The sequence below is a fragment of the Balearica regulorum genome, chromosome 13, assembly GCF_011004875.1.
Source record: "Balearica regulorum gibbericeps isolate bBalReg1 chromosome 13, bBalReg1.pri, whole genome shotgun sequence".
NCBI lineage: Eukaryota > Metazoa > Chordata > Aves > Gruiformes > Gruidae > Balearica > Balearica regulorum.
The window spans coordinates 20,025,497-20,049,331 of NC_046196.1; the positions used below are offsets into that span (position 1 = coordinate 20,025,497).

General features: G+C 36.5%; 1 protein-coding gene across 2 annotated transcripts in view; it reads left to right on the forward strand.

The window, feature by feature from the left end:
* The window catches only part of SMPD3 (sphingomyelin phosphodiesterase 3), a 121,862-nt gene that overhangs the window by 64,608 nt on the left and 33,419 nt on the right, over positions 1 to 23,835 (forward strand). For both annotated transcript variants that reach the window (XM_075765847.1, XM_075765848.1), the window contains exon 2: positions 18,910 to 20,536. In XM_075765847.1, coding sequence (XP_075621962.1) covers positions 19,199 to 20,536 — 1,338 coding nt within the window. In that variant the 5' untranslated portion in view covers positions 18,910 to 19,198. The remainder of the gene's footprint in view (positions 1 to 18,909; positions 20,537 to 23,835) is intronic.

Below are 23,835 nucleotides of genomic sequence, written 5' to 3' on the forward strand. Positions count from 1 at the left end.
TATGTTAATATGCTGAATGCTTCTAAATGGATGTTTGGGGTGTATGTATGTATGTATTTTGTCAGAAAATTGTTTTGGTGGGTGGCCAAATTGACGTAAAATTAAGTAGATAACAGCATACAACTTTAATATTAAATAGTTATGACTGCTATGAGCTACTGTTGGTATGAGCTTTCTCTGTGAACCAAGTATAGCATCTATCTTTCGTGTATTCTGCATTTGTGTTGACGTAATGATTCTGAACTTAGAATCAATAAGCTGAGAGTGAATTAGTCATTATACATGAGTATTGTGTTCTTTCCCAGGGAATTTAATCGGTAACACCATACGCAATTAATTTGAACAAATCCAAGCATGTTACAACAGGAACAGGAGCAAGCATATATTCATAACAATCAGGCAACATGTATACTAACTGTTCAGATTAAAATTAGAATTTGAATTAAAATTCAAGTGAGGCCCATTTGCCTTTAACCAGTTTCTTGGAAATAATCACTGCTGAAGTACATATTGAGCCATTTCATTAACCTTTAAAAGAATGCCTCTAAGTGTTGCTTCTTGGCTGAGATGTTAATATGCTAGTCATGCTGATGACCTGTTCACAAAAGCTGAATTACCAGCTGCATTTGCATTGATCTACAGATGAAGAGTGCTATTTTAGGGCTGAGTGTTGTTCTCAAACCACAACTGTATATACTTATTGGAGTGATAATACAACAAACATTAATTATGTTGATGAAAATGCGTCCATTTTTAATGTGGTGAGTATGAAATATATCTTTTTATATATATGATGGCAAATCTTTTACAATAAATAATAATTTGTCCATCAAAGACACCAAGACAGACAGTTACTGCACTCCTAAAGCTTGTGGTGTGAAGGGGTAAGACACAGGGCAAGAAATTAAGTGATGTCAGTGGGGAAAGTTGCTTGACTAGCATTACACAGTTGATTGTTGCCTCAAAGAATAAAATTCTTGTCTATTTTCAGAGGCCAGCTTGTCTTCTGATATGCTGACTGGCTGCAGGCTCACTAGCTCATTGGTCTCCTGATTAGTGAGGTGCCTCCCTAACAAGCCGTGCCTAAATTCAAGGTCTAACACAGCACGGAGCTCAGGCAGGTAAGTCAGCTTGGACTGGGAAATTGAGCAGTGAATGAGAAGGTGCACACAGAGGTCCAAGAGCTCGCCTAGGGGCAGGTGACAGGAGAATGAACGTGCTTTGCTTTGTGTCGCTGTTCTAGCTCCTGCTGCTCAGCATGTTTTGTGCATGGGCAAGGAGACGGTCAGGGCACATTTGAATTGGGATCACGGATGATTCAGAGATGTCAGAAATGGTGAAGCGTATCTAGAAGTTTGTGAATCAGCACTTTGTCCTATATTGGCTGCCATAACCTGGTCTTTATGCTAGTCATCAAGTTTTTCCTACCAGTGCAATAAAAAAAAAAAAAGTAATACAAGTTATTTTGAATTACAGTGTTAGGCTGTTCTGGAGGTCACCCTTTAGTCCTGGCATGACAGTCCAGTTAGTTTTTAATTCTGTCATTACCACTGTCTCTTTGAGATGAAAGCTAGTGACACGAGACACATCTCTGGTTCATTCTTGTAATATTTCTCTTTAATTTAGCATGTATTGAAGGTAGGGTTTTAAATCTAAAAGTAGGTAAAAGTGCTGCCTTGAAAGCAATCATATGCTGTATAACTATGAATGAGTAGAAACAAGATGTATTAGCAGTACTTACATGTCTGCGTGCATGAAAAGAAAACTGTGAAATAGAAAATCTTAGGCAGAGGGAAAAACAAGGCACATCATTGTAAGATTCAGGTTTCCTACTGTGTGAATGGCAAAGTGTTTTGTTGGTGATGATCTTTTTTTTGTGTGTGTGTGTGTAGGAGTACCTAACCTGTTCCTGTTTTGGGAATTTCCATAAAGAAGTGGTAGTAGAAATAATAATACAGTTATACTCCATCAAATAAGAAGACATAGAAGTGATTCGAAGGATTTTTCCAAGGGAAAGAAAGATGTGGTCACAGACCATAGGGAAAAAGAAATGGAGACATATATGTCCAATAGCTAGTAAATCACTAAAAAGTAGGGCTAACAGATCTGTATCATAAAGCAAAACAGAAAGTTGTCACGTATCCTGCATTATGATTACTTTGAGTATTTGATGGGAACATTGCTTAGATTATCCTTTTATAAATAAGAGATTTTTTTTCATTGAATTAAAGTATAAAGTCTGTCCTAGCCTCACCGTGTGAAATTCAAATTACAGTAGTTAAACCTCATCAGCTTGCAGCCTCCTCATGTGAGGCACAATATCAAATACTCCTCCTCAACTGTTTTCCCTGTGGTTGCTAGAGTTACAGCTGATGACTGCTACTGTATGTTGTACTTTCTGGGAAGTCTCAAGTGTGTTGCTTCAGACAGAGACCAGCTCTTTTATAGGTAACTGGAGAGTTCAGGCTGAGGGTATTCAGAATATAAATGTAATTTGTTTTTAAGAATCAGTGTGTATGCTGATGACGGGGATAGTTTGATATGTGAGGGTTTGACTGCTCAGTACCTGTCTGGGAAACATGCTGTAGTCTGTAGTTTGTGAGATTGCTTGTAAGGGGATACGATTTTTACATATCGTAAAAATTACTTAATGGTGATAGAGTTCTGTTTTGATTCTTCTGCTGACAGTATTTTAAAATGAAGCATTGTGTATTTTGTAGAAGCAAGCAAAGATATAGTTAGAGGAAAACTAACCGAAGCTTTCTTCTCTTTCCATTGCAATTTGGAGAGATGACTGAATTAAAAAAAGTTAATCCACTGAAGTACCAAACTACCAATATATAAGTACAGTTGGTAACCAAAGTATGCATGCTTTGTTGGTTATTCTCATTATCCCAGAGATTATTCTTTTTCAAAAAGATGCAGTTTTTCTGATAATTACTTAAAGCATTTGGACTCTGAAATTTTAGACTTACACAGCAAGCTGACACAATGTGATCAGTGGCATTCTAAGCTTTCACAATTTAAAAAGTGCCGTCACTCTGCTCTCCAAATAAAGCCAGAGGTTTATACGTTTGTAGTGATCAAAAGTGGTTCTTTGAGCCAAATGTATGCAAGCAGAAGTCATTTGTTTTCAAATGTCCCATTCCCAGTCAGGAGTACGTCCAGAATGGTAAACATGATGTCCAGTCTTTGGATCAGTATTGTTTAACACTGAGATCTGTTAGTGTCAGCAGGGGTCCATGTGGATGCTTGCTGCAGAGATGGGATTTAAGAAAGGGTCATTTCATACAGTGGAATATAATCACTAAATTAATTTCTAAAGCCTACCATACGCTTTGTTGAGGGCAACTTTTTATTTCTATTTGTAGTACTGCAAATTAAAACCTAGGTTTTTATAGGTGAATTCTTTTTTTCAGATTCATGAGTCATCCATATCCATTTAAACTTCAAAACCCCAGTGGAGTAAGGATTGAGTTGTTCGCCTCAGTGCTTCCTTTTGTTTGGGCTTGCAGGTGATATGTACATGCTGTCTTAATTCTGTCTGAATTCTCTGCATGTTACTCTGTTAGCATTTCTAATGTTGTTTTTAACACACCATTTTTTTGAGATGCAATCAAATTAAGGGAAAAAAGGTAATAGCAGATCTCCCTTGGAGGATTTTGTAGCATCTGACACCCATATCCAAGTCCCTTATGTCCTGGTGACAGAAGCTGGTATTCAACTGCTATGGTATTAATTTAGTTTGCAGGTGGCATCACCTTTTGTGTATAGTAATAAAAGGGAAAGTGAGCATTTTTCGTTCAAGTCAAGTCCTTTACTCTGACATTTATTTTAAAATATAACACTGGTACTGATGAATATTAATCTGCGTTTTTAAGCATAGTGCTTGAAGCATATCCCAAGATTACAAAAGAAGGTTTTGTTCTGAGGGCCAATAGGAGGTTGCTTAGGAGGTCAGAAAAAAAAATTATTTATTTATAGAGGCTTCCCCCCAGAAAGCCCATAAACCTTTCTGTTATTTCAACTTTTCTACTGAGAGCAACACAGTAGAGAAATATTTTGGCTTGAACTCTGTCCTATAGGGTAATCAGCATCTATGCTGTTAGAATACTACAAAGTTTGAGGTTCCTGATCCTTTTTCCTCTACCAAGTCAAGTTTTGCTTCAAAGTACTTTTTTCACATTGATGTTGCCGCAAGTAGATGATGTGAGTTTCTTCAGAAACTGACACTGATTGTAGCTGACTGGAGAGTTAGTGTTTAGAACAGCATGGTTGAAAAGCCACAGCTAGTCTGAAAAAGGTTGAGACCTGGCTAAGTTACTTGTTGCAAATCAGTTGTGTAGATTTGTGGGTATGAGCTATTGTAGATGGACTCAGCAAAGAACTTTCAAAAGTGGGTCCTAACTTAAAACAAATACTCAGTTTCCAGTGCATACTCGTTATATAAATACGTGTTAGGTAACTATAGCAAGTAGCTGTAGTGTAGCTCGGTGAATGTAAATAGCTTACTAGAGGCCTAAGACAGTGAACAGCCAATACACGTTTTCCTGCATAGATCAATGTTGATTCCAGAAGCAGCTGTTTCCTTAAAACTTATTTGTCTGAGTTCTTTGCAATTGAAGAGAGGGATGAATGTGGTAAAACAAGGCAGCTGTTTGGCTTCCCAGAAATATTCACAAACATAGAATTAGGGCTTTTATTTGTTATTGTTCTGCTTTGTTTGTTTTCAGATAATGTTGCAGTACAGAAAATCCTGGGATGTAGAAAAAGACTAATCAGTAAACCTGCATTTAAATAACAGTTGACTTCAAAGAGTGTCTTTTATACTGGAGAAGTGTTTTTGGAACTTAAGTGAATTTGCTTTGAATTTACTTAGCTTGTATTCATACCTTCCTTTCTTCTGTCAGTTCCTTGTAATTTCATTGAGATATATATATATCAACTGTGTATTTAAAAACATAGTATAATGATGACATAATTAATATGCCAAGCAGCATGTGATGGAACCTTGACAGGTTTGTGGTTTACCAACAAGAGCTTTACTAGATTAGGCTGGAGTTCTCAAACTGACCTATGTGAGTTGTTTACTTAATTTCTCTTAGTGCTGAAAATCAAGTTGTGTTATCAGCTGAGTGAGCAGCAAAGTCTTACTGTCTTCACTGCTTACCAGTTGGGCTTCTTTGCCTTAGTGGAGCCAGTCATAATTCTCAATTAGTTTCAGGATAATAACTTCAGAGAGTAATTTTGATCTCAGCTACAAAATTACTTCTTTAAATGCATAAGACAGTCTGAGATACAAAGGAAAAATTCTTCATTAGGAAAAATGGAACAGAGAACAAAAAACCAGAACACAACCTTTTTTTTATTTTAGTACAAGAAGTTTTGTCTTTGGAAGGATGAAATGACTTAATCTTGCATGTACCAGTCTTAAGGCTTTTGCCCTGTGGTATTTCCCATGGAAACATATGAATAATCCTGTTAACCAGAACAAATAGTGTAACCAGCTGGTGGTACCTGCTTTCAGTGTCCTATGTGAGTTCAGTGATCTCAGCCCAGACCCCGACCAGCTTGACACCACTTACTACGAAATACATCAGAAGTACTTAGGAACTTTGTGGTTGTTTTGGCTGTAGGGCTCAAGAGTGAATGAACATGGCTTGTAGATAAATGCCTTCTCTTCCCTCAGAAAAGGTCATTCATTTTAGGTTAACTGTGTAGCTAGCTTGTGGATTGTTGCTGGTCCATGGATATCTCTGTGATAGCAGTCTGCTACTCATAGCTAAGGCAGTTATTTCTCTCGATTGTATTACAATGAGCTGTCCTTCTGGTTTGGAAAGTTTGGCATTTAATCGCAAGTGGTTTCTTGTTACCTGTAGCCAAGAAACACTGGAATTTGAAGTTCTACTTTGTGTGCTGTACTGTATAGCTCTATATCCATCCATGAGGCTTCTGGTCTCTTAATATGTCAGAGTTATATTAACAAATTAAGAATAAAAATTAAAGTTCTCTTTGGTGAGTTCCCTTTGCTAGAGGTAATCCAAAGGCTTTATTTCTTCAGTTTTGCTGGTACGTTTACTGCACATAGCAATAATTATCTGAGATAAAAATCTACTGTACTTTGACTCCCGTTGATAGGGAAGCTCATTACACCCCCATTATAATTATTACCCTCTTTATGTATACCTCGTTAACCACTTCAAAAGCAGGCATCCAGGGGATGCTGTTTTAAGAAACTATTTAAGTGATCAGGATGAATTATGTAAGATGCTAACAGTATGTTCCCTCTACATCACTTCAAATCTTACAAAATTTGGGATGCATAATAATCAGAATTATATAAATAATGTTATTCTGTCTAACAGTGCTCTGATACTTTCCCAGTATGCATTTGCTCCACTAATGTGAATTTACCTCTGGGAATAGTCCTATTAAAAGCAATATAGGAGTACAAGCCATGAGCAACAAACAATTGTCATCTCTACCTGCAATACTCAAGCAAAGTGTGTCCTGCAAAGTGTAGCATAGGCAAGGGGCAGTTAGCAGAGGTAAAAATGCAACTAAGAGCTAATAAAAATCACTTTAAAAAAAAAAAAAAAGACAGTTGCTGTTTCATCACTGAAGCTGTACCAACACAGACTCTTAGATATTGGAATGTGATAACTTCAGGTTTGTAGTGGGGATGAGAGAACCCAAAGCCAAGGAGATGAAAAGTACCAGAAATTTTCTTTGACAACTGTCCTGTTAAATGCAGGAGATAATGCAAACTTATACCAGAATATGAATTTCATTTCAGTGCTGACGAGCTTCACTTCTAGGATCATAACATTCAACATACAAAGCCTTGCTTTTCTAGTAAAGACAATTGGATTTTTCAGGAATGTATTTCTGCTCTACAAAGTGACTCTTAAAAATTGAATTCTGAAGTAAATCACAGTGCAAAGTGAGTTTATGTAATGCCAGGACAAGACTATGTTGGTTTGGAAGATGTAACAAAAGTCTTTCCAGCTTTAGGCATTGCTATTAACAATTCTGCTGTGTGAATGCTGTACTTCTTGCACTTTTATAACCCTAATAATTTATACAAGTATTGTACATGTCTGAGGATGCTCTTTGAAAATAATGGACTGCACAGTTAGTCCAGGGAATGGAACAAACTTGACAAATTGATGAAGGCCTTGTAAAACCAAAACCCCATTTAACTTGCCAGGTAGAACTGGCTGTGTAGAGGCTAGTTATATGTATAATGTAAATATATGTATATGTATATGTAAATAAACAACCTTTTTGAAGGTAAAATGAGTTGCTTGCACTGTGAATATGCATCAGAGATCTGCTAAAAAAATGCCACTTTTAAATTTTTCTGATCATGTTTTGCCCAAGTTTTAGTGCACTCAGGGGTGATTTTTTTTGGTTTTGGGTTGTTTTGTTTTGTTTTGTTTTGTTTTCTCCTGGAATAGCAGTATTTATTTGTAGTATCTTGTCTTCTTGCTAAACAGTTGCAACAGTGAAGCTTATCTGACAGAGTAAAGCAGCAGTGAGGATCTAGGATGCTTGCTTCGCATCTTAAATGTAATACTGAAATAATGTTTATATTGGAGATAGGCCCAGGTCTATTTTGGAGTCAACGCTTCTGGTTCTCTAAAGTTTTTTTTATTTGGATTGAGATCTTATTTAGACTTGCCTTATATTCTAGTGATGGAAAATACCATGCATGAACTATCATGCATGAAAATCTAATCTGGAAATACCATGCATTCGTGCGCACAGCTTCTGGTTATTTATTAAGTAACAGCTGTTTCAATTAAACATTTTACTTTCAGTCACAATGAAAAAACTGGTAATAGTTTGACTCAGTAGAAACATTTAAAAGCGTATTAAATATTTAAACAATTTTTTTCTGCTGATGGCTGAGAGGCATCTAGTGTGCATCATCTGTTGGTGATCACACAAGAACACTGCAGGGATTCCTTTTAAATATGTAAATAAACTACCCTGTCCCTCCTGCTTGTTCTGGGTGTAGAAAACTTGCTGATTTCATTGTTGTTGCACGAGTAATTAAAAAAGGGGGGTCAGGGGTGTCAAATGGAATATCTGTAGATTGTCCTTATCTTTACAAGTGCATATAATAACAGAATAAACAAACAATTACTGTATTTTTAAGGAAAATAAAAATCTACAGAATAATAAGGTGAACTTTGTATGCAGATAGCATGCTCAAAGTAGCTGCTCACTTTCAGTTGTTCATTGTTTTTTTCCTTTTAAATTCTTGTCAGGTTCTTTTACTGGCTTATGCTGCTCTCTGATTTAGTGGTAAAAGTGTTAGAATGTTCTGTATTTAGCATAGCTTCTCTTTTTTTCTTTTCTAAATGTGGACTAATTTGAGTAACAACAAAATTTTCATATTTCAGGGTATGTTATGGATTAAGTATCATTTTGTCCATACTACAAAAGTGGTATTTCCCTTTATTCTTGTTTTTGAAAGCAATATAAGAACTTTTGGCTCATAAATAACATTCCCCCCTCCCTACCCCTTCAAATTTTGCATTCACTTTGTTCTATGCAAATCCCACCCCCCCACACCCCCCCCCCCCCCCCCAATTCAAGCACAAAATCACAGTGACGTATGTGGAGTAGGAGTCTCTGAAACATGGAACCTGAAAGGTTGGAAGCATCCAGACGTGAGCCAGAATCTATTCTGCTAGCAGAAAATATGGACACTCTTAGGCAGTGTAGTGGTGAGTGCCAGAAACCTGGTTCTTACCAGGCACTGTTAGTAGACTTCAAAGGATGCTTTGTGACTGAACATTGCTTCCTGTGCTGTAACAGGAAGGCGTCCAGAACATACTGAGCATATTTCCAAGTTTGTCAGGAAGGGAAAGAGGAAGGATCAGCATTTTCTGTATAACCTAATGCTTAATGAAAAGTGAAATAAGTTTTAGGATGAATGGCAAACATATTGCAGCCCTTCTGTTTTGCATTCTTGTGAGAGTCTAGAAGATTTTTTTCAAGAATGCTATTTTAGTAGCAAACACAGTTAAAAAAATGGTGCAGGGTGTCTCTACAAACATGTAGAAGTTGAGTTGTGTAGTTAGACAGTAAGTGGATTCTTGTCATGGGTCTTATTAGGTATAACTTACCGTTCTTCCAGAGGTACCCAGTGTAACTGGCAGTGGCATATTACTCCACTGTAGACAGCGAAGAGTTCAAGTAGGTCTGCACCACTCTTCCATGATGTGTTTTGTAGCTGTAACATGGCACGAGGCTTCCTAGATAAATCTGCACAAAATCTTCTCTCTGCTTTCTTAGGAGTGGTTTTAAGACAAATCACCAAACACATTTTGTAGTTTTAAATACTTCACGAATATTTGAGATGAATAGCTTTGTAAGATAGGAGCAAAATTCAGCCATGCTTTATGTAAAGATAGCAACAAATGTTCTCTTAGACAAAGCACAAACTGGATGGGATATTTTTAAAAAATCATATATTGCTACCTGTCTTTTTATGTCTTACTCTGTAACAAGAAATAAAAATATGAGAGGATTGGTGTACTTTAGTCTACCAATGTATTACAGTGAAATGGATTTACAAATAAGTAAACAAAATATTTTTGCTTAAATTTATTACCGCATTCAAAAAGTCAAAAGCGTAGAGTGCTCTGGGGTTTTGGGTTTGTTTGTTTTGTTTTGTTTTGTTTTTAAACAGAATTTTAATAGACTTATATTTAACTGTTTGAAAAAGGTTGAGTATTTTTGTCACATATATCTCAGAACAATTTAATCTTAAAAAAAAAAATTGAGCTGGAATTCTTGCATTTTTTGTGAGAGAGGCTGATATGATAAGTTTTGGGGGTAAGATTCAGTATTTATGTGCTGAGTTTTGAGGAATGCTGATTCTTTTAGGATTATCCATCACATGATTAGATATCTGTGAAGCCTGAGGAAATACGGCTTTATCAGTAGAGCAGGAAATTGTGAGTTAAGGGGTCTAACCTCGGGGTTTCCGTGAAAACTTGCTTAAGTTACAAATGCTCCATTTTTACAGTTTTCAATATGTAGAACATGAATAAATGTACTTTAATTCCCTTTGCAGAGGTAACTGTGGTTTTAATTCAGTTGTGCTGTATTTTAATTTCCTTTATAAAGTATTTTGAGAATTGTAGGTGAGCTTTTTTATAGAAGAACAGATATTTATTGGCAGGTGTTTGTGTTGGATTTACTGTAGGCTAAGATAACTTTTCTTTGCCAGCTGTTAAGAACAACTTAAACAGTACAAAAATACCTACTCTGGGGAAAATTGATTACTTTAGAATTCTATCTCATGAGCTGTACTGGACTAAGCAGAAGCCTGAAGGCCTAAAGTGCTGCTTGAGAAAGTACAGCTTTTCATTTTACAGGGAGCTTATGCCCCCTGACAATTTATGGACTAGGCATGGCTGTAGTCAGGCCTCTGTAGATTTTAGATGGTGAAAAACGAGTAGCAAAAATTTTATCTCCAGTTCTGTCTTGGGCATCCAAAGCTAATATTGTTCCATCTCTGTAAGATTTGTTAAACAAAACATCTACAAAGATCAGATTTATTTAGCCATTATTGAATTACTTCAGCTGCTGTAAAATACGAGGCTAAAGCACACTAAAAGGTGATTTTGTAAATAGACCCCATTCCATTTCTATTGTATAAACAGAGCTTAGTGTCACAGATTCATGCATTTGTATGCTGCAGTTGTCTCACTACTGAAGTACACCAAATAAGGTCTCAAAATAGAGAGTGTTTAGCTTTCCAGGTACAGAGTGAGATCACCAAGTGGTCAGATGAATTTTTTTTGTCTAAATCTTGCCTGATACCAAAACTTTTCTGAAAACTTAAAGCTATATAAAGTATTTGCTGTTATTTTCAGCCATTAAAGGATATGCTGTTGATTCTACTTCTTACCACTTCTTAAGGCCATAAATATGAATTGATAATTTGGAAATACGTGATTGTGTCTTCTGTACAAGAGACAGTTTTGTTGATTAGGATTTTTTTTTTGGTATGAATTCTTGAAGAAGTTACTAAAATGATGCACTTTAAATTTATGTTTTAAAGTAATGTCCTTGCTGATCGTAACTGGTGTGGGTTGTTGTGTTACTTAGTTTGCTTAACCATGGTATTTTTAGAGGCATTTGTGGTATTGGCCCCTTTAAAATACAACAGAAACTGTCAGTCTGCTTCTATTTGCACTGAAATAAAAATAATTGATGAAAGTTTCTGGAGTCCAGATTTTCAGATAAGTCTTTGTGCCCTACGGTGAAGAACAACTAAATGCCCTATTAAAAAGTTCCCACATGTGATGCATCTGACTAGTCAGCTTGTGTTTACAGGCTGGTATTGGTGCACTCACATTCAAATAACAGAATGTGCAAAGCATTGGAGGTGTATTTTAGAATTTGGAATTGGATTGGTGATGTTTTCTGGGTTTGGGTCAGGCCTGCTGAGAGCTATTAGTACAGCTGGTGTGTAGCTTGGGGTAGACACACCAATTGTCTGTTCATATTTGGGATTGCAGTTTCTATGTGTAAAGAATAAATATCATCTAGGCTTGAAAGATCAGATGTGTCCCTTCTGCATTTATTATTCCAGCTATAAGTTTTGAGCAAGTAATACCTATTGTGTCAGGGTAGAATCGAGGTTGCTTGCAAGAATATAAAAGCTGGTTGTTTTCTGCAGTAATGAATTCAGCTTCAATTTTCCATCCATTTTGAAAGACTAAAAGGGACAAAACTGTCATGTTTTTCAATTGGTTGTAATTGTTTAGATATATTTTTAATGTGTGTTTCAATACATTAACATACTTGAATTTATATTTTAATATTAAGTTTAAAATGTAATCCAATTTAATTTAGGTAGCAGAAGGTGTGTGGGTATAGTTTTTGGCCTAGGAATATGATCTGGGACTACCAAACTAAGATGATTTGCTTTTGGAAATGAGAATCTGTTGCCATGCCACGCTTAACTGTAAAGCACAGAGCAGGTTTTATAGTCTGTTCATAAGCAAATTTTCAGCTCTGTGATAGAAAAACTCCCATTTGGGGTGAGGAGGTATACAGGATACCATGCCAGCACGGAGCTTAGTTTCTCTGCTAAGGTGAATAAGTAGGAGATCAGCTACAGCCAATCTTTTGTCAAATGAACGGGATTGCTACCTCCCATTCATTGTGGGCAATGTCATATAGGTGACATGAGCTACTTTTTGTCACTACTGATCCCACTCTAGTAGGGTGGGTGCTGACACAGAAGGGCTGATTTGCTCTGAGTAGTTGATGGACATGATAGCCCTGTTTTGGGTCCTTTAAGCTACCAAGGCTGTGGTTAATAACAGCACTGTATCTGCTTAAATGTACAACCTTTACAGAAATTCAGTGAGGCATCACTGAGGTTCCAAAGACTCTTTTTGAAAATTTAGCCCAAGTGCTTGATACCTCTTTATTTTGAATAGAAATTGCATCATCATAACTCTACTCCTTACTAAATATGCCACAGCTTGAGCAGGCTCTGTGAACTTTTGGGGATGGTGCTTTTTTTTTTTTTCTGCAGACACGTTCTTAACTGCTGACATCACTGGTATTCAGTGAGACTTGTAAATTCACACTTCTTAATATTTTATTTTTTACAGGTTAGTTAATTAAGCGAGACATCTTGTTTATAATGGCTTCTTGCCTGATGACAGCCTATGGACATAAAAGAGACAAGCTGCAGAGTAGCTAGGCAGTGTCTGATTACCTTCTTTAGAAAGAAGGAAGAAAGTTTAGTGAGAAACTGGTAAATGCACATCTCAATGGCAAGTCTGCAAAAACGCTTTCCTCCTTCCCTTCTCCTCCTGACAAATCCTTAGCTGGAATGGGTACTGCTTTATTCGTCAGTAATACACCTAATTCAGCTTCTCATATCATAGTGTATCCGCATTTTTACTTAGTTTTTACAAGATTTTCATAAGCTGTAAATTGTTACTGACTTAGTTGGAAATTAAGGTGAGCCATAAGTGCTGCTTATATTCCCTTACTTTACATCTGGAACTGCTTCATGGAATGAGTCCTATACAGGATGACAGGATTTGAGTTAAAACATCAGGCTGTGAAGTGATCACAAGGGAACAAGAAAGCATCTCTGTTAGAGCCGCTGACACCTTGAGATGGCTGTGTCTCTGTAATTAAAGTCATGTAATCAAGCATGGAAAACAGTTCACGTGTATTTTGCCTTTTGGAGTAAGTTTTTTTTCCAGAAGGGTAGGTAGTTGTTGAACTAGACTCTAATTAAAAGCATGTATAAGAATAATCAGGGGAATGAGACTGAATGAAGAAAGGGAGAATTTATGAAGTGTATGTGGGAGCAAAGCCAGAGGAGACTGTGGAGGAAAGCAGAGATTTAAGTTGTGGTTTGTCAAATAAGCCAGGATGAGAGCCTGAGTGGGAATTCTCTCAGTTCTCTCAGATCTTCATTTCACCTTTTCTCAAACATTAATTTTTGCTGATTTGCATGGTGTAGTGGTAACACTGTTGTAAGCTGTATTCCTCTGCTTCAAATTACAATGACAATAACAAAATAAAGCTAACAAAAAGTCAACACAGTGTAAATAAACTGCTTTTCTAGGTACGTATTACTACGACTTTCACTGAAGACCAAGCAATTGTCAGGATTCAAGAAAAACTAGTTTTAATGAATATATGTGAATTACTATGTGAAGTTACCAATAGCGTATCTTTCCAAATCAGTTAATCACTTCAGCAGTTTTATTCTGGTTTAAAAAATAACTGTTCTTGCAGTGATTTACATAGATTTTAAAAATATAATTGAGATGTTAATAGCAAATTTGAAGAAATTTGAGTTACGTAAATTTGAAAGTGTATTTTGGTTTTCTAAGAAAAAAGTTAAAATTTTTCTGACCATTTTTAGATTATATGCATAACCTTATTATTGCAACATTTATTGTTTTTCTTCTGTTTCTCTATTATTTGTTGACTTGTTTTATCCTTTATTTAGTTCGTAAGCTATGTTGGAACTAGGAACATCTCTTTTGATCTATAATGTCTCTAGCATACTTCTGGGCATAATTATAATCATAAAAATCTTTGAAACCTTTCCACCTGATGTCTTGTTATCACTAAAGTTGAGATGTTCTATACTGGCAGCATAAAAAAAAATTAAATAAAGTCTTTTTTTAGCCTTCAAACACTTAGAAAATAATAAAAACAACTAAACAAGACTGCAGTTTACGTCTTTGTAGAATACAAAAATATCTGTTTCATTGCAATATCTTAAATTCTCCCTTAATCTCTCAAGTCCCTATGAATAAAGCATTGGATTACCAAGTAATACGCTTCATCACAAGGAATTAGGCACTTTAGCTTTAGGCTCTATCTAAACCGTTGCATTAGGAGTGATGCTACTGATGTCATGTTTTCCAAGTTGCAGTTCGCTCATGTGTTGCCTTCCCTCACCCTTTAAGATCTTGCTGAGATAAAATGTGTGTCTCATGAGTCTCTTAATTCTCTTTTTTTTTGGGTGGCTTTGAGACACTAGCATACATATGGTTTTGTAGTGAAGAGAGAAGAGTAGGAAACTTAGTTCCTGTTTGTGTGTGTGTGTGAGTGAGTCTGTAACAGAGCTTTGGCAAATTGTGTTATTTCCTTGATCTATAAGATTAATAACTTTGAATAATATTTTACTTGCAAGAAGAGTGGTTTTAATTAGGGCCTTGATGTGCTAATGTCTTCTGTCTGCAATATGCAAAAATTTAAAGGACATCCAGCTCATGATTCCCTCCTCCCTTTTCTGCAGCTATCATATTTTAAAACTTGCTGTGGTACCAGAGTTGGTTTTGCACTTATGTATCATTAGTTTTGAGAATTCTATTACAATTCATAGAATAAAATGGATGGAATGCATCTCTGTACTCAAACCCCTGTTGCCTCCCCACTTCAGCTGGCTAGCAGTGAGGAATGCAGCTGGCACCTGGTCAAAAACTGTCCAGCAAATCCCTGATTTTCAAAGGTAGTATCCCTCTTTTTAAGGCAGAGGAAGTGTAGGAGTCACCAATGCGGCCTTGAACCATCATTCAGTCCTTAGTGTTTACAAAGCATTACATTCTTGCTAAATGTTGTTGAAACAGACCTCAGTCTGACCCAATTTGCTTTACGACACTTGCTGTGTAGTCTTATCCCGTGAAAGGATTTCTCATTGCATTAATTTTTCTTCCTTTTTTACTAATACACATGATAGTATGTTGTATCTACAGGAAGCATGAATTCCTTAGACTTAATATGTCTCCATAGTCTGGATAATTGCTTTCGTGAAGCCATTTTAGTTCAGCATTTTATGGTTTCCTGGACAGCTGTTTACCTTGTAGCTTATTGATGCTGCAGTCCATAACACAACTGGCATGAGTTATGTTGAATTGATTTATTTTTTTTTTATTTCATCACATCATTGAGCAGGCATTGACTACTCTATTTACAAAATTGTCACTTGATGTCATGTTTCCCTATGAATTGTTAACACCTTGTCATCATATACTTAAGAAAATATCTATAGAAGACCTAGCTAGACAAATTATTATGGTTCCGTTGTCGTTCTGCATTTTTTTCTGCTCTATTATTTTAAAATAATAAAAGTCAAATTGACCTTATAGTCTGCAACACAACTGCAGCTTTCACTAGAAAGGTCATTAGCCTGAAAGTTGGAATATAAGGTTTGCAGTCCATCCTCACTTCACATACCCCAAACAACAGTGTTCTGTTTTTCCATGGTGCTGTTGTAAACAAGAACCTTTCTGGTCTGCTGACGGATCATGTAAATAGGCAGGGCTTTTATAAAGCATTTTAAGCATCTAATAGAACAGAATAACTTCTTCACAGTTTTTTCTTGTGTAATGGTAATTACATAATTGGACAGGTTTTAAGTTACTTTTTTTCTATCGGATATGTAGATGCCAGAGTCTCTTTTGAGCATTCTTACTAAAGAGTCCTAAAAATCATTCAGGAAAACAAATCTGCTAGGCTTCCCCCTATTATCAACATCCCAAAATGCCTTTGGCAATGAGTAAATGCCAAGCGTTTGTTATTTGGCACTTGACTAGTCACTCATTTATTTAAACTCAAACATGTTGCATAAGATTGAAAGTTATGCTAAGCTAATAATTAAAAACAAAAAAAACAACCTCCCTTGATCTAACCTTTCCAATTTCCATCTAAATAGTACCATCAGGGCAAAAATACACAGAACCATATACCCTGTTAAAAGTAATTGACTGCCTGATGTTACCAAAACGTGCAATTGGCTGTGAGCAATTGCAGGGCTGTTATTCTTACACTGGGAAGGCTAGGTGTGTGTTGCCGCAGTAACACAGCTCCTTTCTCTTCTGTCCTCCCCCCCCCCCCCCCCCCCCTTTTTTTATTTTTAGTCAGGTTTTGGCAATCTTTTGCTGATATCAGTACATGCATATTTATTAAGCATCATTTGCTATCTTGAAGATTCTACATAAGACCTCTAAGTTACAGCCTGCCTTGCACGCCCAGGACACAGTAGTTAAAAGCAGTTTCCTATTGTAAGACTGCCATCCTTTTTAATGCATGTGCTTACTGACTCTTCCTTCTCTATAGTATTTGGGTATACCAACTACTTGGTTTTGCTTTTGAAGGTCTTTATAATCTTGTCCCCACCCAACCTCATTTTTCTCATTCTATTTTAGAATTTGGTTCCTATCTCCAGTCAGTTTTTGTTACTAGCCTCTGTCACCATCTTACAAGATTTTTCAGAGTGACGCTTGCTTACCCCAGGGGTGCCTTTCACTTCTGGGAAGAAATATCTGCAAAACTATCTCATCTTCATCTGGTCCTTTATTAAAATTCTTCTTTGCCATGGTGCCTACCAAAAATGTATGGCTGCAAATCTGACGTACTGTGACTACTCTTAGTCTTACCAGTCTTTGGAGTCTGGATTGAGGGAAGAATTTTCTTATCATTAATAAACAAAAAGTATATGTAGTAAAATGAGAGCTAGTTAAGCCATGTATTTTAATGCTTTACTTATCACTTCTGACCTATACAGTATACTCTGTGTTGGCAGTCTGATACTGCATGTGTACCACAATTAAAAATACGCTGACAGTAGGAACATAAATCAGTTGTAAGTGCTTGGTTTGAAGAAGGAAGATATCTAAAGGTGAGAGAAAATTGAAGAATTGCATTTTTATTGTGATTCTAAGACAGCGTTGTTTTATAAAACTGTATTTCTCACTTCTGTGTCCCATATCATTGTTTTGTTGGCTAGTAAATAGATAATACCCTTCTGTCTCTGGGTGCCCTGCAGAATGTTTAAAATACTCATCAAAGTACCATTTCCTTAATTTTGGCTTCCTGAGAGCCCCAAACTTTAATTGAACTTATACCAATAAATATTCATATGTAATTTTCATCTCTCCAAGATGTCAAAAATAAAGATGAGTTTTGAAGCATGGTCCAGTGTACATCCTTTCTTTTGCTTATTTGGTGAATAGTTTTTATCCAGTGCTGCTTAATATTATTTACATTCTAGGTTTGAAACTTGAAACATTATAAATGGGAATTCTGCCTTCATCAGTCATCTAGCTTTGTTCCTCTTACTGAGTAATGTCACAGTTTAAGTTTATGGAGAGTGGCATTACATTTATTGGTGATACCACTCTCAAGGCTGATAAAGTTTGATTAATATGTGTACTTGCCTTTTTTAAAAATAATTTACATTTTATATTATCAAAGCCTGTGTTAAAACCTCAAATTACTACAAGTCGTTGAGATGATTTAAATTACTTTTTAAAAGTAAGCAAGCTGTATGTATACTACCAAGCTTTTTTTACAAGATCAGGCCTCTAATTTAATGTCTTTGGTTAATCATGACATTTGCTAAATACCTCAGGTCAGAATTTCCCAACTGGTAAGACAACTTTTGAAAGACATCATCTGTCTTCGGAGGAAAGATGTGAAACTGTTTTTCTTATTTGATATATTCAATTAGTATTGTTTCCTTCAAAGCTGAAAATTGGAATTTAAAAACAATGTTAATTATGATTAATTCATATTTTGCTTAAGTATTCCCTATATATAAGAAATCTTTAATAGGAAGTCATATCAAGAGTTTTTGTGGGCTGTAGCTGAATGAAATTGAACTACGGCTTGAAATAAATAATGAGTATTAAATACCTAAAGCAAAGTAGTTTGACTTACTATTTTTAATAAACTGAAAATTAAAAATTTGAAACCATATGCAACCATATGAAGAGTATTTTAATTGATTTAAATCAACCCATCTTGTTTTAAATCACAGCAAAGTAAATAATATTTTATAGCAAACGAATGTTTTCTGCCCTTAAATACAAGGTGCCTTTGCCATTGTAACTCTATCACGACATCACTTTTTTTTTTTTTTTTTAAGGACTTTGGCAATTCAAGCAAATTTAACTTCAGTGTTAAAATACTCGATGTAATAGTCTTTTAGAGCAGCCTAGAGATAACTGCTAAACACCATTTGCAAGGTTCTGAAAACAGCTAATATAAATAAATATAAGTGTGAATGGATTTAAAATAAAAGAAACTCTGAACTATATTTCTCAATTTAAGACCTAAAATTCATAACAGAAATATGTTTCATGATAACATTAGTCATATGCATGAAACAGTCAATGGTCAAATGTTTTCATTTGCAGAAATACCAGTCTCTTGTTCTTGAGAGTTGCCTTAGAGCCATAGTTTTAACAGACTATGAAAAATGCTAAATTAAACAAAAAAAAAAAAAAAAAAAGGAAATAATTTAGACTGTAAGGCAAAATTGGTATGAGAAAAATCTGCTTTAAACTTTTAATAACTGTTACATATGTTTTGCGTCTTTTGTTTTTACAGATTTCCTTTTTGCCTCCAGAGTGTTTCGTTATGGCAGCCTCCAGTGAACAATGACATCCTTTGACAAATATAGATGCCAAAAAGCCAGACGAAAACAGTGGCCTTGTTTCATTTTTACTCCAAGACAGTGAAATGGTGCTCTTCAAGTTTTGTTACTGACTCTCACTGGAAAAAAACCCAAACCCCTGACTGGAACTTTTTTCCCCAGCCCTCTGCCAGTGTTCTTATGGATGCGTGACACAGTGACATCATGTAGTAGGCCCTGAAGTGTTGTCATAATTGAGTTGCAATGGTTTTATACACTTCCCCATTTCCCAACAGCTTTCTGTCAGTTCTGCATTCTTTTTCCTGGGGCCTGATTTTCCCATGTTACTGGTTAGCAGATAGGCTTGTGGCCTCTTTTGTTCCGACCACCTATGAAAAACGTCAAAGAGCAGATGATCCATGCTATTTCCATGCACTCTGCATCATTATTACCACTCCCATCTACTTGGCACTGTTGGTAGCCTCTCTTCCTTTTGCTCTGATTGGCTTCTTGTTATGGTCCCCACTCCAGTCAGCTAGAAGGCCATATATCTACTCCAGACTAGAAGACAAGAACCATGCGAATGGAGCCACGCTGCTCACTGAATGGAAGGCTGCAGGGAATGGGAAAAGCTTCTGCTTCGGTAGTGCCAATGTTTGCCTGCTGCCAGATTCTCTGGCAAGATTTAATAATGTTTTCAATACACAGGCTAGGGCTAAAGAGATTGGCCGGAGGATCCGAAATGGGGCAAGCAGACCACAGATCAAAATATATATAGATTCTCCTACCAACACATCCATTAGTGCAGCAAGTTTTAGCAGCTTGGTTTCACCCCAGGGTGGAGATAACAGTAATCGTACTGTTAATGCTGGCATCAAAAGGACAACATCAATGGAGTATAAAGGAGACAATTCTGGCTCAAACAACAGTGAGGATATTAGAGAAGATAAAGGTGGACCTGGAGAGCCAAATGAGGGAGAAGAAAACACTTGCATCGTCCGCATAAATGGAGAGGATAATGGCCACATGTCAGACACAGAAACAGACACCGTCAATGGCCAGGCTCATGCCAGTGGCCCAGCAGAGCCCTCACTGGAAGGTGACACAGAGATCTCAAAAACGCCTAACCATAAACAGAAGGAAGGAGATTCTGGGAGTTTAGACAGCTACTCTGCCTCACGAGAGTCCTTAGTTAAAGTTCGCGTTGGAGATGGTACAGTGGACCAAAGCACTGTCAACAACAAGCTCCTCTACAAAGCTTCAATCATGAAGAAGACTTCGGTGCGGAAAAAGAAACATACAGATGAGACCTTTGATCATGAGATCTCTGCTTTCTTCCCTGCCAACTTGGACTTTCTGTGTTTGCAGGAAGTGTTTGACAAAAGAGCTGCAGAGAAATTGAAAGAGCAGCTTCATCACTATTTTGAATACATTGTCTATGATGTTGGGGTCTACAGTTGCCATGGCTGCTGTAGCTTTAAGTTTGTGAACAGTGGTCTACTTTTTGCCAGCCGCTATCCTGTTATGGATGCTGCCTATCACTGTTACCCCAATGGAAGAGGAACGGACTCCTTGGCTTCCAAGGGAGCCTTGTTTCTCAAGGTAAGTCTTTTTGAAACCATAAATATTGACTCTATATATGTGACAAGTTATAAAGTTACACTATTTTCTCTCAGTCGTTTCTGTTAAGAGTTCAAAGAGGCAATATTCAGATCTAGATTACCCGATATAACCTATATATAGGTTTTGTGGCCTGGATACTGGGTTAAAGTGATGGTTGTGCATGAAATAATGAGGGATTTTTGGAGGTAGAACTTGAGTATAATTTCAAGTGTCAAAATTTGAAGTAGTTTTCATGTAATTTTGGTTTCTATTTTACAGAAATCTCTTTAATAAAATGCATAAATTCTAAGCTTCATAACATGAGTATAGTACAATGGGCATTACTGTTGGACACCAGCTTCTAAGTGTTGTGTGTTTATGTAGGAAGGAAACTCTAAATGCCAGTAGAATAAAACGGAAAGAATTGCAATGAAATGCATGGCTGTCCCTATCTCTTGGTTGCAAAAGAATTGTTAAGGAGAGATATGAGGAAGCATAAACAAAAAATAATGCCTGGGACGCTGGGGAGCACAGAGGTTTTTCATTTTATTAACACGGTTTACTTAACTAATGGTAGTGACAACAGCCTGGGGTTATACTTCTGTAAATCATGAAAAGCAGAAGTAAAAGTCTGTGTGCAATGATTTGCGTTTTCAAGACTAGTGGCTGTTCATGCTTAATTCTTGGGAGAATCTGGCGGTGCTCTTCATAAACTGGAAAGCAAGCTCTTCTAATTTGTGATTAATCAAGAACCAAAACTGTATGCAGAGATCCAAATCTGCAGACCCAAACCTAGACAGATCTGAAAATCTCCTAGGATACTAGATTTCAGATTTTGTGATTTTGTCAGTTTGGAATGGGTTTCACTAATTAAAACTTGAACTTTTTTTCCTAACGCTAGCAAAATACATTAGGTGCTCAAATTATATGTACTTTCCAGTGCATGTGCTTATGAGTCCTCAACAAAAGCCATTAATAGCCATCAAGAATATGGATTGTTAATAAGGATCAGTGAGGTTTTTTTGTACCCATTGTTTGTAATTTGTAAACAAAACAAAAACTTTTGGTATTGTGGCTTGCATATAAAAAGCAAATATTAGAATTTGCAGTCTGATAGTAGTCCAGTATTTCATATACATTTGATGTAAAAGCCTATCTATATCTTAATACAGGTTTCCAAAACTTTAGTCTAAGCTTTCTGTACTGTACTCCAGCATGTTTATAAACAGTTAACGTTTGGGTTTTTTTTTAATCAAAGTACTACATGCAAAAAATGAACATACATGTTGTGCAGTATAAATATTACCAGGGCCACAAAGACTACCCTTCAACATATGCATATATTAGGGTTTAAAAGATTAAAAACAATCTGCTTTCAGCTGCCCATTGCTGAGTCACTGATTTGCTACCCAGCTAGGCAGGCCGCAATGGCGCCATTTCTCTTGCAGAAAATTAAGCCTCTTTTCAAAATTCTACTGGGATGATGAACTTAATTATGGATTCGAGTTGTTAAATAATGTTACAGTTGAGCAGGGAATAGGGACCAATTATTATGAAGATTCAAAGACAACTATGTTCTTTTAAAATGTACAGAATTCTGTCCCAGCTAAAAGACCATTTTTCCTCGTGTCTGTGGCATTCTGACATACTGTACTTTATACCTAAAATACTTTTCATTCTGAGTTAAGTCTATCCTGATATGAAATTACTTTCTGTCTGAATTGTACATTAAGTGATCATTGGTCACTTCTTGCTTTGACAAAAGAAAAGTAGGAATGATCTATTTAATTTTAGTTTTGAAACAAAGTAGGTTTGAAGGGGGTTTTTCGTGATGTAGTGCTTAATCAGCAACTGAGTGTGTGTGGACTCCAGAGACAAAAAGCTACAGTAAGTAAAAATCCTGGTTTGTTTTTGAAGTCAGTGAGAGTCAACCTATTACCTTCAGAAGTCTTGAGGTCTTACACTGGGATAGCAGCAAGCTAATAACAGCGTATAGTAACTATGGTTGGAAGGTGTCCCTTTAGCCAGTACTCTGCCATTCAGAATGAACAGCTTGTATCACTGCTTTTAGATAATTCTTCTGCTGGCTCTTACAATATTTGGTATGTACATAATGCAATCCAGGTGTACATTAGACTTTATCTCAGTGGGGTTTCAAAGATGGTAAGCTAGCCTTAGGGTCTCCTAATTGCTTTCCATTCAGTAGCGGCATGGAGTTAAGAATCTCTGTCCTCTGCAAACTCTGTTTTTAAGCTCCTGACTCCTGTCGAAAGCACGGTGCTCTCATTTCTGAAGTAGGAAAGACATGAATTGAGTTTTGTTTTGGAAGTATACTTCCAAAGACTGTTCCCCTTGCATAGCTTCCAGCTCTGAGTAAAGGAGTAGTTGTTCCCTGTGTTGTTGTAAAAAATAAAAAAAAAAAGTTAGTTGTGAAAAGCAAGTGAGGGGAGAAGAATTGCAAATTTTGAAAATATTGGATAAAATCACTTAATGTGTCCACTCACTGGGAGGATGAAGCCTTTTTTCAAATCTTTCTGAACCTCAGGAAGACCCAACATCCACATTTAGAAGAGTGTTCAGAGAAAGAAACTGGTTCTCATTTAATCAGTATGGTTTGTCTCCTTACTACAAATACAACTGTTAAGGACATAAACTAAAGGTCTCAGAACTAAACACGTAATGAAAGCTGAATTATTTTGAACAAAAAGGCAAAACTGTTTTGGGGGAGTTGTGTTACGAAACAGATCTCCACTGCCAAGGTACACGTGTTTCATGCATTTTTTTCCTTTCGGAATAGTTTCTTTTTCCAGTGAAGAGGAAATGATTTTCCATCGCCCCCCTCTTCCCTGCCCTGCCTTCACCATCTAGACTGTAAAGTTCAGGTGGAGATTTGGAAGGATTTGAGAGATTTGCTTAGTCATACAGAATTATTTTACCTGAGAGACTTACACAGCTCAAGGGTTATTATTAGTAGCTGTAATAACAATCAGCTTTTACATACTGCTTTTCATTCATATGTCTCGGAATGCATAAGAGAGAAAGGTCAATATCTGCTTAATAGAAGGAGAAACTAAAGCACAGGAAGTAAAGTGATTTGATTGTGTCTTAACACCTGGGGTGTCACAACCAAGGAAAGAAGTTGGAAGTAAATCACTGAGGCTTTTAACACTGTTTTATGCTACTGACTTCACGCTACCTAACAGCTCTCTGGAAACCTGTGGGAAGGAATTTTGCTAGCCTTGGTCCCAAAGATGCCTGCCACAGTGGTGCTGCTGCTGGCATTTTCCTGACATCACAGA